The sequence below is a fragment of the Rhamphochromis longiceps genome, linkage group LG6 (assembly GCF_057381845.1).
Source record: "Rhamphochromis longiceps isolate RC_006_pf linkage group LG6, R_longiceps_female_GT1.1, whole genome shotgun sequence".
Lineage (NCBI taxonomy): Eukaryota > Metazoa > Chordata > Actinopteri > Cichliformes > Cichlidae > Rhamphochromis > Rhamphochromis longiceps.
This window is the reverse complement of record NC_140562.1, coordinates 26,470,689-26,487,971: the sequence shown is the minus strand read 5'-3', so window position 1 is coordinate 26,487,971 and position 17,283 is coordinate 26,470,689. Positions and strand designations below refer to the sequence as shown.

Sequence of the window (17,283 nt, the reverse complement as noted above, 5' to 3'; positions counted from 1 at the left end):
GATATCTCAGGAAGCAAAATTGGCAGTGTAGACCAGGGAGAAGAATTAAAATGAGATTTTATTTTTCTGTCATGGAAATTCAGTAAAACACTTCCCCTTGTTTTGTTTTTTAATTTTTAACAACACTACAAGGTCAGAGCACTAGTGAAAAGATGCTATTATATTTATTATGGTGTGCCTTGGCTCTTAATATGTTTATAAGAATATGGATTACTGCAAACCTGAATCGAGATGTATTATATATTTAAAAGCCCGCCTTCCAACAACACAATGCTAAAAAAACAAATGTTGTAAATCTAATACGACAGTGCTAATATGCTAGTTTATTTCACAGGTATAATGTTTACTTACCACTTAGATTTTCACTTTAATACGTGAGGATGCCAGCATTTTTTTTTTTTTAGCACTGAATGAGTTCATTTCTTGTATTTTTTAGTGCTAAATACAAGATATGGTACAAGTATTGGAAAAAGTAAATATACAGCTAAAATGATGGCGCTAAAATGAAAGAGACTGTGGCTACCATGACTGTATGTGGAAAAAATGTCATGGCTGCACGCCCAGTAGTTCCTGAGATATTACAGTCAGGCCTAAAACCAGTGAACTGCCTCAAAGGACAACATTAAATCTGAAATGATTAAAATTGTATATTAAATTATTTGCATAGCAGTATTGTTTGTAAGTTGTGTTTTGTGGGAATTTGTGCAGTGGTATGGTGTTCACAAAAAGTCAAGATGGAGAGGACAGCTAGAGCAAGAGCACATCCAGCAACAGGGACACGCATAAGGAATAAAAAATGTGTGTAGCTGGAAGATGTGTGTATGAGAGTGTGCCTTTTTTTTTTTTTTAGAAGAAGACAGAGCCCATGCTGCCCCTCTCTCTCTCTCAAGCGTGAGCTGAAACAGAGAAGATAACACAAGTTTCTCTCTGCCCACTATCTTATCTTATCTTATCTTATCTTACTGTGAGGTAAAGAGAGGACGGAGAGGACAAGGTGGGACGCCTGCAGCAAGCTGTCTTATCTCATCCTCCACATTCAGTCCTTCACAGAGAGATGTATAAATACCACCGGAGAGAACAAACACTATTTTTTTTCGATCTGTCCGTTTTTTTAACACACATGCACATGAATGAATGCGCAAATAGGGTTCGCCGTAATTTGTCCCTCAGTGATTGTACGCAGTAGAAGTGTGGGTTCACCCTGGTGTGTAAGCTGCTTATCCATTTACCATGCCTGCTTTACGCTCTCCACGTCTGGCGGGGGGGAAATTGATTTTATATTCAGTGACCAAGTTGAATTATTTGAGCTGAATGTTATTTGTGTTGGTGGGAATTATGGAGGAGAACACAGAAAATAAATGAGAGGGTAAAAATAATAATCGCTTTCCTCTTCTTTTTTATTTATCTTCTAGTTCTTCCATTATACCTGCTCTCTGTGATTGAATCTAAGTGACTGTCTGAACATGCGGGACAAAAACAGAGATGCAGGCATTCTCAAAGTCTAACCTAAAATGACTTCGAAATTCACACAAACACACAAACACAAACCTATCTAAATGTAAATCATGTATTCCCCCCCATGCTTCAGGGAAAACTTGATTCTTACTACCATGCCTCTCACAGGCAGCAGTTTCCTCAGGATGTGTTTTCAGGAACAGGCTGTGGATTGCTGCAGCCCCTGGGTATTTGTGTGTCTGTCTTTGCGCACGTGTGTGTGTGATTGTAGATGAGGTTATAGGGTGTGGAGAGCTGATGAGATGTTGAGGGCAGATTAGTTCTCTAGTGTGTCAGATGATCAGTGTGTGCGTGGTCTCGTGTGCGAGAGCGCATTAATGGTTGTTGGTCTGATCTCATCTAATCTCTCAATGAGAGAGAGCAGCCTTCTTTCGGCTCTTGAACCTCTTCAATCAGCGATAACATCGCAGCCAACATGTCCCTACACCCATACTGATGTAGCACATGCGTGTGCCCTCCATATATTCCAGCTGCAGCTGTCACATGATTCTGCGTGTTGATGCCTTTGCTTTTTTTTCTCATTTCTTTTTTGCATGTGTCTGTAGTTCCTAGCGGACCTTGAGAGCAACCCTCTCCTCCGGGAGAGGGTAGAGTGCCAACGCCTCCTGATGGAGGGGATGAAGTATCACCTTTTACCCCAGCGTCGGCCCCTGCTTCAGAGCCCCCGCACTCGGCCTCGCAAGGCCACCGTAGGGGCCATGTTCGCTGTGGGTGGCATGGATGCTACGAAAGGTACAACAGCATCTCACATCCAGACACAGGTGATGCTGTGGTAGAGGAGGACTGAGCTTACAGTTAAACTGTGACAAATGCTACAAACTGAGAGTCGGTAACTTCCATTTAGAAAAGCTTTGTTCTGATTGATGCCCATTACAAACAGAAGATTTCAATAGATGGGGCATCTCTGCTCACAGCCACAGCTGACATTACCATATTAAGGGTATTCCTTCACTAAACAGGCTGTTTAGGGTAATCTGAAGGGTTTTTTTGCTTAAAGGAATTACTTGTACATTTGCTGACCGCATGTGTAGTGTGAGGAACCGAGTCGGTTCTACAGGAAGTAAGGACAAGCATAATAGGTTCACCTTAATAGCTTAACAGATTCCACATTAATGAGCAGCTCCTTTAGTTCTACCTTTAAATGAAATATTGAGCATCAGTGTCAACAGGTTTAACACTATCCTACAACTGTGAGAAGGCGTTATCAAGAAGGTGCAAGTTTGAATTGTTTTTTTAATGCATAAAAGGACAAAGTGTGAAAAAGTACAGTTTAGAGAGTTTCAGAATTAATAGCACGTACTTCTTCTTCTTTCTTTTTTTTTTTTTTTTTTTTTTCAGGTGCCACGACTATTGAGCAGTATTGTTTACGTCGAGACGCCTGGAGGCAAGTTGCCACCATGAGTGGACGGAGACTACAGTTTGGTGTAGCAGTCCTCGACGGGCGTCTCTACGTAGTTGGAGGGCGAGACGGACTCAAGACACTCAACACTGTGGAGTGTTACAACCCACACAGCAAAACCTGGAGCGTCATGCCCCCCATGTCCACACACAGGCATGGCCTAGGTGAGGGAAGTTTGACAACTTATATTTTCTTTTCTTTTTGCTTTAGATTTTGAATTTTGAGTCAAGAAGGTAGGTGTCCTGTTTGGGCTGTATTTATACTTTATCCCAAATTTAGTTGCCTTCGATACACTCCTGCATGTCTTCACTTTGTGCTGTTCTATAAACTGGACTTTACCTTACAAATTTTGATCAAAACAGAAGCTTAGATGCACCTTACAGACACACCCTGCTCCATTGTGGATAAACTGTGTCCCAAAGATATTAAGCACTGTGATATAAAAGTAAAGTTTTGAAGAAAAAAAATATTTGGTTATGAAATTGGATTCAATCCTTCAAACGTTGTCCTTACACTTGCTTCCTAACGCAATAAAGTGACAAAAAAGAGCAACTCAACTGCAGCGGATCAGCAGATTCGGTGCCACGGCTCAAGAACACTTCAGCAGGCTGGTTTGAGCCCATGTTTCTCATTTGAAAGGCATCTCCCCACTCGCAGCAGTGTCCTGCTATTACTATAACAACATTTGATAAGGCGTGCTGTGCTGTTTTATTGTGTTTACGAAAGTGTGCAAGTGTGTGAACCATGGTGGGTTTTCAAACACATCTGGCAGCACAGATGTTTAGGCAGATAAATCCCTGAAGTACAGAGGTGTCAACATGCTGCTAAATCTACATGCCTAATGCCCTGGGTGTAGTTGCACACACACATAAAAACTAACACCTCTTGTCCTAAAAGTATGATGCTTTATATGTGTGATGCTTTGCTTATCCTGGCTGATTTGGTTTTGAGAAGTTTTCATGATTTAATAGTACGTGTGTTTATCTTCTGCAGGTGTGGCTGTTCTAGAGGGACCCATGTATGCAGTAGGAGGACACGATGGCTGGAGTTACCTCAGTACAGTGGAAAGGTGCAAAATAACTTCACACTGCTGTTTTTTTTCTGTGATATCAACCCAGCTTTTTAAAGGGTCAATTCATCCAAATTATTAAATAGTGTCACTTACTTTGTCTGGTAGTTAGTCATATGGGTAAACTTGGGTTTGTATGACCAGGTTTTGCTGTTCATATCCCTGCTTTTTTATACTGTTTTTCTGTGGAGAAACGGCTGTCTCTCTTTAAAATGACATTTTACTGTTGACAGATATTTTGATTCCCTTCTTAAACATTACATATTTCATTATTGGTAAGGCCTAGGTCACACTGGGTTGCAACCACTGGTCACGAGGAAAAAATGGACGTTTCCTGAGCAGTTAGTGAGGGTTGTTTGAGTTTGATGGCAGCTGCTGTGAAATGATTGCTAAAGCCCCACTCACACATTTTTCCCTAGTGACTGGAGGTTGCCAGGGAGTTGCTGACCGGTCTCTAGCCTGTGTGACTGAGACCTTAGAGATACAGGTTTTTATGCTGTGCCTTGAGCAGGATTGAGAAATTACACTGTGTCTGTCAGGTGGGACCCTCAAGGACGCCAGTGGAGCTTTGTTGCAAGCATGGTTACACCTAGAAGCACAGTGGGAGTAGCTGTTCTCAATGGCAAGTAAGTGATCTCACAGTTCCCCTCAGGTAAAAAGTTACTCAGATTTGCTTGTTCTAAGTTATATTAAGTGCATTCAATATTAGCGCATCTGTTTTAGCACAAAACACAGCTTTGGCCGTTTGTTATGGAGTGTAGACGTTTTGGTTTTGGAATTAGCATTTTGCATCTGTTACACATAGCGAGCCATATAATTTGTTAGTTAATTCAAGTTTAAAGGGCTCCAAAAGGCATCAACATCACAAACGCAATGTTTGTTGCCCCTGATATGTTGCTGTGGACATTTGGAAGTAGCAGAATGCAACCTCAATTGAAATATAAATGTAAATATAAAAAAATAAACTAGGATGCTCAAAGTGCAGCATTAAATTACATATTTCAAAGTTAAATAATACCAATACAGACAAGATACTACAAATGAATCATAGTGCAGGCGCCAGGGGGGTTAAAATGTGATATTCTATATTTATTTGAATGACTTTAAGCAAAAGTATCTGCCAGCTAAGCTTGAAGCCAGTGTTACCAGCTGCTGATATTTCTCTCAAAAATCAAATAAAAAATAATTTTATGCAAGATGTGACTTGATACGTGTGGCATAAAGAGAAGATTTTGTAAATATTTTGTCATTTGAGAAACGTGAGACCTGAAACCTTCACAATCTCGCTCTTTGTTTGGAAGATAAAAGTGTTACGTTTATACTACTGTCACTTCCCACCTTCTTCTGTAAGACACGTGAGGCAGTAATGGAAAGCATAACAATATTCATTCACACACATGCACACACAGACGAACATTTATTTAAATAGCTGGATTTAATAAGGCTTTAGGGCTTTTAGTGCCTCGCTGGCCAAAGAATTGGAAGTTATTAGAATCAAATATTGCATGTTGTTTTTATTATTCAGGGCCTCAGAGACAGTGAAATGCTTTATAGATGCTAATTAATACAGAAGCAACGGCTAACCTTGCCCAGCAGTTTTGTGTGTGTGTGTGTAGTGTACTGTATGTGCTGTGTACTCTCAGAGCGCTTTGCCTGATGGAACTTATTACTTGCTTGACTGGCCCCGTTTCATTTTTTTCTTTACCGTCCCAACTTCACATCCATGGACACACACACACACACACACAAGGACACACACACAGACTGACTGCTCAGGGTTGTGTTGCACCAAGAGTGATGGCTGATTGATTTTTCCCACCTCATTTTGCCCTCAAAAAAACCTTCACAAGCTACACACACAGACACACACATATGCCTGTCTTCCACCTTGTACCATCTGCTTCAGTGTCACTAAATTGAAAAGGGACTTCCAGGGTCCAGAAATGTTCAGAGGGATAACACCATCTTCCCTCTTCCTCAGATTGTATGCAGTAGGAGGTCGTGACGGCTCATCCTGCCTGCGTTCAGTGGAGTGTTTCGACCCCCACACCAACAGGTCAGAGACCGGGGACTTCATCTGTCAGCAACTAATTGCTGTCTCCTATTTTGTTTCCTGTCTACATGTTCCTCTAGTGAAGCGCTTCTTCCTGTTAGGTTATTTACCCACAGATCAAAGGAGACTAGTAACCCTCACAGGATGTTAGAACAGACAACACTGAAAAAAGCTTGTCATGTACTTTGATTAAGGTCTACTGGAAGGACTGGAAAGAGTAAAGTAATTTTCAAACAATATGTTTCCCTCTCCTTTTTTTCTAACTGTATTCTTCATTTTTAGGTGGAGTGGTTGTGCCCCTATGGCTAAAAGGCGTGGAGGTGTGGGCGTGGCCACGTGGCACGGGTTCCTGTACGCCATCGGAGGCCACGATGCTCCGGCGTCATCCCTGGCATCTCGGTTAAGTGATTGTGTGGAAAGGTGAGTCCACATTTATGAATGTGTTTGCTTGATTTGAAATATGCTAAAGTATTGTGGTGCTTATAATGTGTCTGTCATACAGTGGCAGCGTTTGTAAAATTAATGGAAAGATTTTAGTGTCTTTTGAATCCTCATTGCAATGTGCAGAATTATTACTCATTAATCTTGCTAATGAAGATACTAAATGGGAGCAGGATTTGACCTTGATTTAGTATTGTGTGTATTATAATTGAGTGTAAGACTACTGTCAGCGCATCAGTAAGAAAGGACATTTGAATCTCTGCTCAAGGACAAAGATGCAGCTGCTTACATGAACAAATGAACTGGACAGTGCAGCACACTGTGGCTTTGGTAGTGGGAAAGCAAGTGTGATAAAGAAATCACAACAAAGATTTGTGTTCTTGACTTTTCTACCACAGTGTTTGATTGTTTTTAACAGTTTTGGTTGTAAAATCGTAGAAACGTGCTGATTTCAATTATTGGATATATGTATATATATATGTGTGTATATATATATATATATATGTATGTATGTATGTATGTATGTATGTATGTGTGTGTGTGTGTGTGTGTGTGTATATATGTGTGTGTATGTGTGTGTATATATGTGTGTGTGTGTATATATGTGTATATGTGTATATATATAATGTATAATAATTTTTACGTTATTTTTACATTTACATTAATTCTGTATATATTGTATTTCGCAGGAATAGTTGAACACCTTGAAAAATGGGCTTATTTGATAGGTTGAAAAATTCCCTGTGAAATATTTAGTTGAAGTCATTTTTTTATCTGCTTAGCTTTGCGCACATGTTGCAAAACAAGGAAAATAGTTTTCCTGGTTACGTCCAAAGTTTGAAAAAATACAGGCGAGCAGATCTACAGCTGATGAAATCCTACACATACATTTAATTAGGTACATGTAGCTGCTGTAAGAACACAGTTTGTGATTTTGGTGAGACTAACGTCACTATTTTATTGACTTGTTTATACCTACCCACACTTTATTCCAGATTTGGCTGGTGAGCAGAGATCTCTGTAAAGGTGTGTTAGTGTCATACAGTGATGAAACAAATCTGTGAAGTTACTGTGTCCAGCTGTTTTGCTAAGAAGTGGTCACAGCATGTGACTGAAGCAAGATCCTGTCATTTCTGTTTTGTGAAATTAAACAAATGAGATGGCACAAAGTGAGGGGTGAAAATTAGGTATTTATTTTTGAATAGCCTGTTTTCCTTTACTTCCAGTATTCATGTTAAGCTGAGCTAATGAACATCATCTCACGCCAACTTCAAACCACTGAACTACAGTGTGAACTCCTATGTGCAGGTATGACCCTCAGACAGATGTGTGGACAGCTGTGGCTCCCATGAGCATCAGCAGAGATGCCGTAGGTGTTTGTCTCCTTGGTGATCGTCTGTACGCTGTGGGCGGGTATGACGGCCAGGTGTATCTCAATACTGTGGAAGCTTACGACCCTCAGACAAATGAGTGGAAACAGGTACTGTATGCAGACACGTGCACAGCGCAGCAAATCTGTGTCTCTTTAACCTCATTCACTGCATTTTGTGTATTCACAGCACTTCACTTGTTCCACATTTTGTCATGTTCCTGTCTCAGAGGTCCATGGACCATTAGCCTGGTCTGTGCTCTGACACTGTCAACTATTTGACCTTATATAGACAGGTGTGTGCATTTCCAAATCATGTCCAATCAACTGAATTTCCCAAAGTGGACTCCAGTCATGCTGTAGAAGCATCTGACCGATGACCAGTGGAAACAGGATGCACCTGAGCTCAGTTTGGAGTGTCATTGCAAAGGCTGTGAATACTTCTGTACATGTGATTTTTTTGGAATTTGAAAATTTAATTTAATTCAGTTTGGAATAAGACTGAAAGTATGACAAAATGTGAACCAAGTGAAGCTTGAGAGTATCCAGAGAGGGCATCCAGGTATGAACACACACACACTGATTGCAGTTCAGTAAAAAACGTGTAGTAAAACACAAATGTACAATCAGTAGATGAAATGTATAAACACTCAGTCACAGTTTGACCTTCCCACAGCTCCTCTCCGATGTATCTTGGCATGTTTTCATTGTTATGTAAATGTGTGTTTTCCTCCTGCTAATATTGTCCTTGCCGCTGGATATTGCCGCTCAAAGTTGAGTGATCTCATTCAGTGGCTTTCAGGAGTCTCTGCCACTCTTCAGTTTATACCCCATCTCCCACGTAGGCTCAGAGGATTTCCAACTTTGGTTGGCAGATTTTTCTGTTAAAATTTGCCATTTTAGAGACAGGCACCATGCTGAGAACAAGAGAGGTGTGGGAGGAAGGAAGCAGAATGCATTGAACTGCTCAGACTGGCAGGGAGGGACGAGGACAAACTCAGATGAGAGAAGAAATGCTGAGACCATTAAATATGTCCTGTATCTACTGTCAGAGACTTAAACAAACAAATCAGTTGGTGTATTGTCAGTGCCATCCTAGTGGCATCACTTCCACTCTTGGCTTTGGCACAAATCTGTCAGTCTCAATAATGCCAAATCGAGTAATATAGGTGCTAAAAGGAGGCTCAGCATGGTTTGTCTGTGCAGTAACAGTGATGTCAAACATAACCACTGATGCCTTCTCTTTGTTCCTCTTTTTTTATTATTATAAATTATGGGGAAATGAGTCCGTTTGTTCAAAATGATATTAGAAGAAATTACCTTGGCATTTCGGCATAAAAACCTGTCAGCTGGTTCAGGTGGTTGACTCATGTCTGCTGCTGCAGTTACAGCTTCACTGTGTTCCCCTGAAACTGTGCTGTCACCACTTACTGATGCTCTTTAAAACACCACCTCCACCACTCGGTTATCATCGTCACTTTCTGCTCCCTGCTGGGCTCACTGTTGATATCAACAGCATGCATTCCCTGCAGTCACATAATAACCCATTTCCTTCCGTTCACTTTCAGGACCCGTTTACTCCAAATAACTATGATGGGTTATTTCCATCTGCAGTCAGTTTTTGTTTGGCAGCATCACTCTATTCTGGGATCTCCCTCCCATTCGGTGCATTTACAGTTCTGGTCAAAAGTTTACGTACACACATCACTGGCCTGAGTGTTTTTTAAAGTCATTAAAGATGTATGCTATACAATCATTGCACCCTGGAACAAAAACAGAAAGAAATAACGAAATAGCCCAAAATTATCGTGGCCATGAGTGTACGTAAACTTCTGAGCACAGCTATACACACAAGTCAAGTCAAAAATAGCACGATAGGGACACCGTAGGTTGCAAAGAGGCTTGCAGAGGCAGCAGAGACTGCAGCTGAAGCATCTTAAAAGTAAGCTCTGGATGAGGTTTGATAGTAAAACTGAAATTGGCTGCCACTGAGATCATCCATCACCACCTAATAGATCCAGACTGTGGAGAATAGCACACCTAAAGCAGCCAACAAAGTCATTTCAATTCTGTTTAGCTTTTTTTTTTTCTCAAGCTTTAAATTATATCAAGTAGTCTTCATTAGTAAATTCGGCGTAGTCAAGAGAGTGCGCGTCTGTGTATCAGCACGTGTGTGCTATCCATCTGTATATGTTAACAAGGTGCTTATAAACTTTTAAGTCAAACAGGATATTATCATTCCCATAGAGTCATGTTTCTAGTTAGTTTTTTGTTTTTTTCTGGTATTGACTCGTGTTTTGGGTGGTAAAGTTTGAAGGTTGGCGGTTGGATTCCTGGCTGCTCCAGCCTGCATGCCAAAATATCCTTGAGCAAAATACTGACCCCTACAATCAGAACCCAAAGTCCCGATGCATTGATTGGAGTGTGATTGTGTGTGTGAATGTTAGATAAAAATCACTTGTTAAAAAAAGTGCTCTTTGAGTAAGTAGATTGCTGTATAAGAATCAGTCTATTTCCCATTATTTTGGATCACTACCCTCGGGCACGGGGCAGATATTCTGCTGTAGATTTATTTACAGCATTTGTACTCAAAACTGTTTTTTTTTATTGAGCCAAAATCAATAAATTTGTTCCCCCAAAAGACTAAAATGAAATTAAATAATTGCTCAAGTGAGCTGCAGACCATTTAAAAATATAGCCGTATCCAAATTTGCAGTCTTTACATTCAACGTTTTCAAAACTATGAAACAATGCAAGTCAGTAGTTTAATAGTAATTTTCAGTTATATAAACAATCCACATCTCTGACTGTGTTCCTCATGTTTGTCCTGTTATCTTTGCAGGTAGCACCTCTGTGTCTGGGCAGGGCAGGCGCGTGCGTGGTGGCTGTCAGACTGTGAAAGCACAACCTCACATAGTAGATGGCAGACTGTTCACCATATGGCTCGCAGACCCTCCTCTTTGCCACCGCCGACACTGCTGGGGACACCGAGAGGTCTTTCCGGCCACACCAGGAAACTGTTTGCGAACACTCTTCAGCAAAGACACATTTTACTCTGCGTAATGCCGACTAATCCTTCAGATTTTAGGCAGATTAGGGTTCAGGTACATGTCAGTAGCTCTCCGATAAAGTTCTCACGTCCCGATACTTTGTGCCACAGAAGTGAACTGCCAGAAATACACATGGCAGAGAGGAAATCTGCAGTGTTTATCCGAGCTCGACAGAACAGCTGTCCCACACATACCGTACGTGCACGTGTAAATCTACACGGCTGCTTTCAGCTCCCATTTGTGCTGAGTAAAAAGGTGGAAGACAGAGCGAGATTGTCAAAACTGCCTCATCACGTTACGCTCTTCGTTTCTCCAAACAGTATCTGATGCTGTGTACTGATGCTATTTTAAGATAGTCCCTATTATTTTTATGCTGCAGTTGGCAAGTGCTCTTCTTCCCCTTGCTTTTTCCCACCGTTACCCGCCGACAGATGAAAGAAAGACTTTTGACATAATCAGCACACCCTCACGAACAGCGATTCTGTGAGGAACTACAATTTCATGCAAAAACATTTCATGCTTCATCAAATATTTCTGCGCATATGTCTTCCATGTTGCATCAGCTCACATCTGAAGCCTCTGCAATGCTGCGGTATGAAGTTTATCTCAGCTTTTTAATATTTTATTTTTCTTTAAGTTGCGCCAGAAGATTGTCCAACTTTTGACTTCGTTATTTGTTTTTAACTGCCATTTTTGCACAACTCTAGGTCCATTAAGCAGGATATTTGGGTTTGAAGTGTGTGTGCGTGTGTGTGTGAGATGATAATGGTGATAACACTGTGGTCCTTTGTTGATCCCTGCAGGAAAATTTTGTTTTCAATTTCCCCCAGACCACAGGGTCAGCTATTTACAGACAGGGTCTGTTCAGCTACCGTATTTTTTCCCTCCGCTGTAGAGGTTTCTTCATTTCCTGTGTGTGTGTGTGTGTGTGTGTGTGTGTGTGTGTGTGTGTGTGTGTGTGTGTGTGTGTGTGTGTGTGTGTGTGTGTGTGTTGGGTGCTCAGAAATTGCAAGGAGTATATTTTTATCTCAAATGAGAATCTTCCCCTCACCACATCTTCAATTCCCTGCTGCTTTCTCTTCATCCCCGTTTTCCCACTTCATCACCGCACGTACACACACACACACACGTTTGCTTGCACCGCTTTGCTTTAGAGCCCAATTTCAGGCCCAGAAAAATGAACAACAGACCATGTAATGAGACCATGAATTTAATAACGTTGATTCAGCCGGTGCCGATATTTTGTTTGATGTCGAGTTCAAAGCGTTATTGGATTCGATGCTACTGTAGACAAAACATAAGACATGAGGGGCAGATGAATGCTGTGGAACAAACTGTGGGTCAGGAAACGTAAGGAATGCAAGGTTCTGACAGCAGATTCCCTACCGGCACACGGCACAAAAATGTCATGCTGCATCCTTAATTGTGCATTTCCTGTCTGTTTCCTATTGGTCATGTTGTGCGTGTGTGTGTTTGTCTGTCTGTCCAGTGCAGAGCAAGGAAACTCCTGACAGTGAGAGGCAAAACAGGCTTCCTCTCTGAACTGACAGATGTAGGGCTAATGTAGCCCCCAGGATGCACTTTACAAACACACACGGACATATCGCACACACACAAAGACACACTTAACCACACAGCTGAAAGCCAAGCGCCCCAGGAGCCGGTGAAGACTGAAAAGCCGCCCAAATTTGCCAGCTTGACATCTAAAAAGCGGAGACGCGAAGGCTCTCAATTCCCCTCTGCCGAGCTGATGTTTATTCAAGCCTAATGCACTGCTGCATTATTCTATTTTCTCCCCCACCCTCGCTTGCTTCTTCAAACCTGCCTGGTGTTTATTTAGAGTAATTCTCTTCAGATCACAGCAGAAGAAGTGTGTCATCTCCACTGTGTCGTATGATTTCAGCAAGAGGTTAAAAATAACATAAAACACATTCCAAATCTAACTATAACTGTATATTATGTACATAAATAAATATAAAGTCTGAATGTAGTCTTACTGCATTACGGTGTCTATATTATACACTTCCCACTGAAAATGCTGTGTGTTATTGTGTTTTGTTTTTTGTAACATGAATTCAGATGATGAAGCGATGTAATAAAAGCGGTCAGTGGGAAACTGCACAGCTGCTCGTCTTTTACAAAATACATTATGTATGTACAATATATGCTGCTGTAGCTATCATTGGTCTTTTATACATTAAAGTCAAGATGTGATTTACCACTTCCCGTGGCTTTTTCCCTGCTCGACAGAGGCGTTTTAACAGCAACAGCTAATCATGTTTATGCTACAGATGTTGCAGCTGGCAGTTTGCATTTGTCACATTCACAGTAAATGCCACTGTGGTGTAAATTTGGCTCTTATTTCTAACAGCACCCCCATTGGTGCGACTCCAGCCAAGGCCCTTTGCAGTTCAAAGGTTTCTGTGCAGGTTTTTGGCTGCTGAAGTGCAATTCTGAATGTATTTTCATGTGCCTGGAGGTTAATATGGATCCTCATTAGTCTTAAGTGCAGCTCCTCAAATGTAAAAGCTAAACACTGAACCAGAGACGCCACAGCTGTTCGAGGCAGAGTGGAACAAGTGTGCAGGGAGGAGGAATGGGGGCAGTTTATAGATATTTTAGCCTCAGGACAGTGACCAGTAGGCAAGTGATTCACTCTGATATTTATTGCAGAGGAAGCTTTAAATCATAAGTGCTTCTGACAAACGACTCCCGGTGGCGTTCAGAGATGATGCTGGTGACCTTGTCTTGCCGCCTTACTGCACCTGAGTCTATTTCCCCTGACAGCAGCAAGAGGGAGACACAAAGTGGTCTGCTTCATTCTGCATCCTACACTTGGAAATAACCGGTAAACACTTACATCTGTCAACATCTGCATCAACGCAGCAGCAGAATAAAGCAGATATGCTGTGCAGTCAAGCGCTTGTGAGACCCACAAAACTGTATTTTTAATTCTAGTAAAGACCCTAAAGTTTGTGGAGACTGACTGGTGTGAGTGTGTATAAAAAGTGTGTATAAAATCCTTTATGTGGCGCCCAGTAAAAGCACTATATGGCTTCAATAAAGAGCTGGAACAAACAGAAGGAAATGACAGATACTGTGAATTAAGAGCAAATTTCCTCTTCATTTTGGGGAAAACAAATGGGAAAAGGTGCGTTCATTACTGATGGTGTCATCACGGTGCTGGCACTCGTGCAATCCTTCATCCACAAATGGTGTCATCACTTTGCGGCAAACTCGATGTGTAAATTTTTACACGTGTTTGTTTTGCCTACGTTTTAATTGCAGCTTTGAGAAAGAAAGTGTATGAGTGCACTTTGTTGTGTTAACACTGTCAGAATATTGATTTGCAGACTAAAAATTCATCATAGATGTTTACAAGTCAACATCATGGTGACAGTTTTGTCACAGTTGTCGCATTTGGAGCTTTTAAACCACCACGGGTTGAAATTTGACTGTTTTCATATCCGTGATCACTGGGGCGAGAAAAATCATCAGCTGAAGATTATGAGATGCACTAAAATAAAAAGCTCCTTAGGAGGATCTCAGTGGTTACTGACGCGGATCTGTCGACTGCCAAAACTGCCTCCTAGTATCCAACACACACAGGGTGACTCCATCTTGCATGTGTTGTGTTTGGATTGCTCTGTATTCTGGTTGTGTGGTCTTGATAAGGGCTCACTGTATAGTCTAGGACTGATTCTCAGTTTCAAGATTGTATGTAGCATGATTGCATGTAGTGCTGTAATAATGCCTTTTATCTTTTATCAGTATTAATAAATGCATATACAGCAAAAGAGAAATAGGATTGTCGTGCAGGGGTAGCCCGAGGTTCAGTACCAATTAACCTGCCAAAAATAGAATATTTAAGGAACTGCTCTCCTGCTAGGCTCCTGTGCTCTGCTAGACACTGAATGCCTAGAAAGTGTGGAGAAAAAAATAATACCACAGGATTGACAAAAACCTCCAGGATCAGATTTGTTTAAAAGAAGGGAAAAAAAAAATCTTAAAAAGAACATAAAGATATTTCAAAGTATCTTTTCAGGGCAACTTGTAACACCTACATAAAACTTGCATGATTCCTGGAGGGCAGAAACATATTCATTTGGGATTTTTTTGTGAAAGAATAAGGAGGAAGGAGCAGAAAAAAAATACCATGAGAATCTCATTTCCTCCGCAGCTGCAACGATGGAAAGCTGAAATGGTTCACATAATAAAGGAAATAAAGGAAGTCATTTTCAGTGATTATCTGTCAGCTTTCACTATGTCATATAGACCTGCTTTCTTTATATTTCGTAAAGTGCAGCAGTTCCTTTTTTCTTTCTATTAACGCACCGCATCCTGCATAAAAGCTCTGCTCGCATTGTCTCGTTGGCAAAAACACTTTCATTCATTTTTCATCAGCTCGTTTTTTCATCTCTCTCTGCTCTAATTTTACCATTTTGCTTGAAAATCATACAGCTGCTCCCTTCAGTGCATCTTAATGAGATCTGAGTCAGCAGGGTGTATTCTGCTTCAGCATGCCAGAGCACAGACAGGAATATTTGTGTGACACAGCTGGCATTTCATCCCAGCTCTCTGCCTGGGTTGTACACGGATCATCAGAAGGTCATCAGCATTTTCTTTCTGCCTATGGGCAAAATGAGGTAACACAAGGGAGGCAGAAGTTTCTCCTAATTTATATCGGGTGGGTCATTCTGTAAAGCACTGAGAAAAGCACTGAAATTGGTTAACTTCCAAAAAGGACATCAGTGAACACCCAGAGGACAGCAGAAATGAAATGGGACAAAGATATGCAGATAGGCATGCCTGGAGAGTAGAAAGAGATGTTCTTTAAAGAAAAACTATGAAAAGCTGCCACCTGCTGGATCTGTGGTGAAAGCATGATTTCAGTTAACTTCAGGTGGGCTTGATACTTGTAACAATAATGCTGCTTGGAAAAGGTGAAAACTGGCCAGTGGTATTAATTTGTGGTGTTACTTACATTTTCTTTTTAAAGCTGCAAGTCTGTATTAAACAGTTATGCTGTGAATATCCTCACCTAAGAATCAGTACTGTTTACTGTTTGGTTAATCCAGTTATGAAGAAGTTTTTACTCTAGAGATCCAAGTCAGTGGAGTTATGATGGCTGAAGCAAGTTTGTGTTTGCAAGCACTGAAGTGCAAATTTTGCTTAACCTACTTTTTGGATCTGAGAGTTTAATTTGTATTCGATGTTTTGTGATGTTTCGAAAGAACTGTGTCTTTGCATAAAGGGATGGAAGGCCTTGGTGTTCCCCCATATAAGCTGGAGGAGGTGGTTGGGGAGAGGGAGGTCTGGGCTTCTGTGTTTAGGATACTGCCCCTACGATCCGGCCCAGATAAGCAGAAGAAGAAGGATGGATGGATAATAACAATTTTTCATGCCATTTATTGCAGTTGATTAGAAAATCCTGTCAGAACTGAAATGAATTGTTTTCTCTCTCATGCTATATGCAATGCTCACTTTCTACCTGTTTTTTAAAATAATGTATTAATTATATTCCCAGAGCAAATGAAATACAGAGAGACTTTATGTTGGGTGATTTAGCTTTGTCCATTGGTTCAACAAACTTTGAAATCATTTTGAATCTGGACAATGATTCTTGATTGTGAAGGAGATCCTTCACAAGAGACAAGGTGGAACATTTAACTTCTGTATTTTTCATTGCACTTTTAACTGTAACACCCACTCACTTGTCGAGCCCTGATTAACTCACGCTGATTTTATTGTTTGGACTTCATCATTACAAGATCACATGGGCAGGTAGGAAAGCAAGAACAGTCCTCATCCTATTTTTGTAATATAAGCAGACAATTATATAGTGGAACATCCACGATGCATATCAATATACAATTGTCATGCCCCTAAAAGTACAGCGTATTTACGCTACTTAAATATGCTACATCCAGATGAACAGAATCAATTTTTGGAGATTTACTTACCTTGATGATTGAGCCTGCATCAAGACGGACAGCGTATTTACATTGTGAACAGGAGAACTTCCACAAATAATCCCCTATTTAAAATAACTTATAGTATAATTTGTGTGTCCTTTCATGTAAAAATGCCTGAACACCTTACACACTACTTAAAATGACTTACTCACTATTTAACATTTCTTAAAATATAATTATTTGTCTTTTCCTGTAAAGCCTTAAATTATTCCCTCTTATTTTAGTGCATCCACACCGTTTGTTGCATGCTATAATATGAAGGGCAACCAGTACATATCTGTTCTGAGATAATGCCCAGAGCATTAAAATTATTTGCTGCCAAAGGCTAAATTCACATGCGGAGAGACATATTTCAGTTCCTTCGGCTTTCTTCGGTGTCCATTATTTAGTAATCTGTGTTTTATTCTGTGTA

At 40.7% G+C, this 17,283-nt stretch overlaps 1 protein-coding gene across 1 annotated transcript in view; it reads left to right on the top strand.

The window, feature by feature from the left end:
* The window catches only part of klhl5 (kelch-like family member 5), a 35,642-nt gene extending 23,706 nt beyond the window's left edge, over positions 1-11,936 (top strand). Inside the window, exons 6-13 of the mRNA XM_085409943.1 lie at positions 2,061-2,247; positions 2,854-3,078; positions 3,908-3,983; positions 4,523-4,609; positions 5,965-6,039; positions 6,319-6,456; positions 7,786-7,957; positions 10,689-11,936. Of these exons, the coding sequence (XP_085266069.1) occupies positions 2,061-2,247; positions 2,854-3,078; positions 3,908-3,983; positions 4,523-4,609; positions 5,965-6,039; positions 6,319-6,456; positions 7,786-7,957; positions 10,689-10,745 (1,017 nt within the window). The 3' untranslated portion in view covers positions 10,746-11,936. The remainder of the gene's footprint in view (positions 1-2,060; positions 2,248-2,853; positions 3,079-3,907; positions 3,984-4,522; positions 4,610-5,964; positions 6,040-6,318; positions 6,457-7,785; positions 7,958-10,688) is intronic.
* Positions 11,937-17,283: the final 5,347 nt, after the last annotated feature.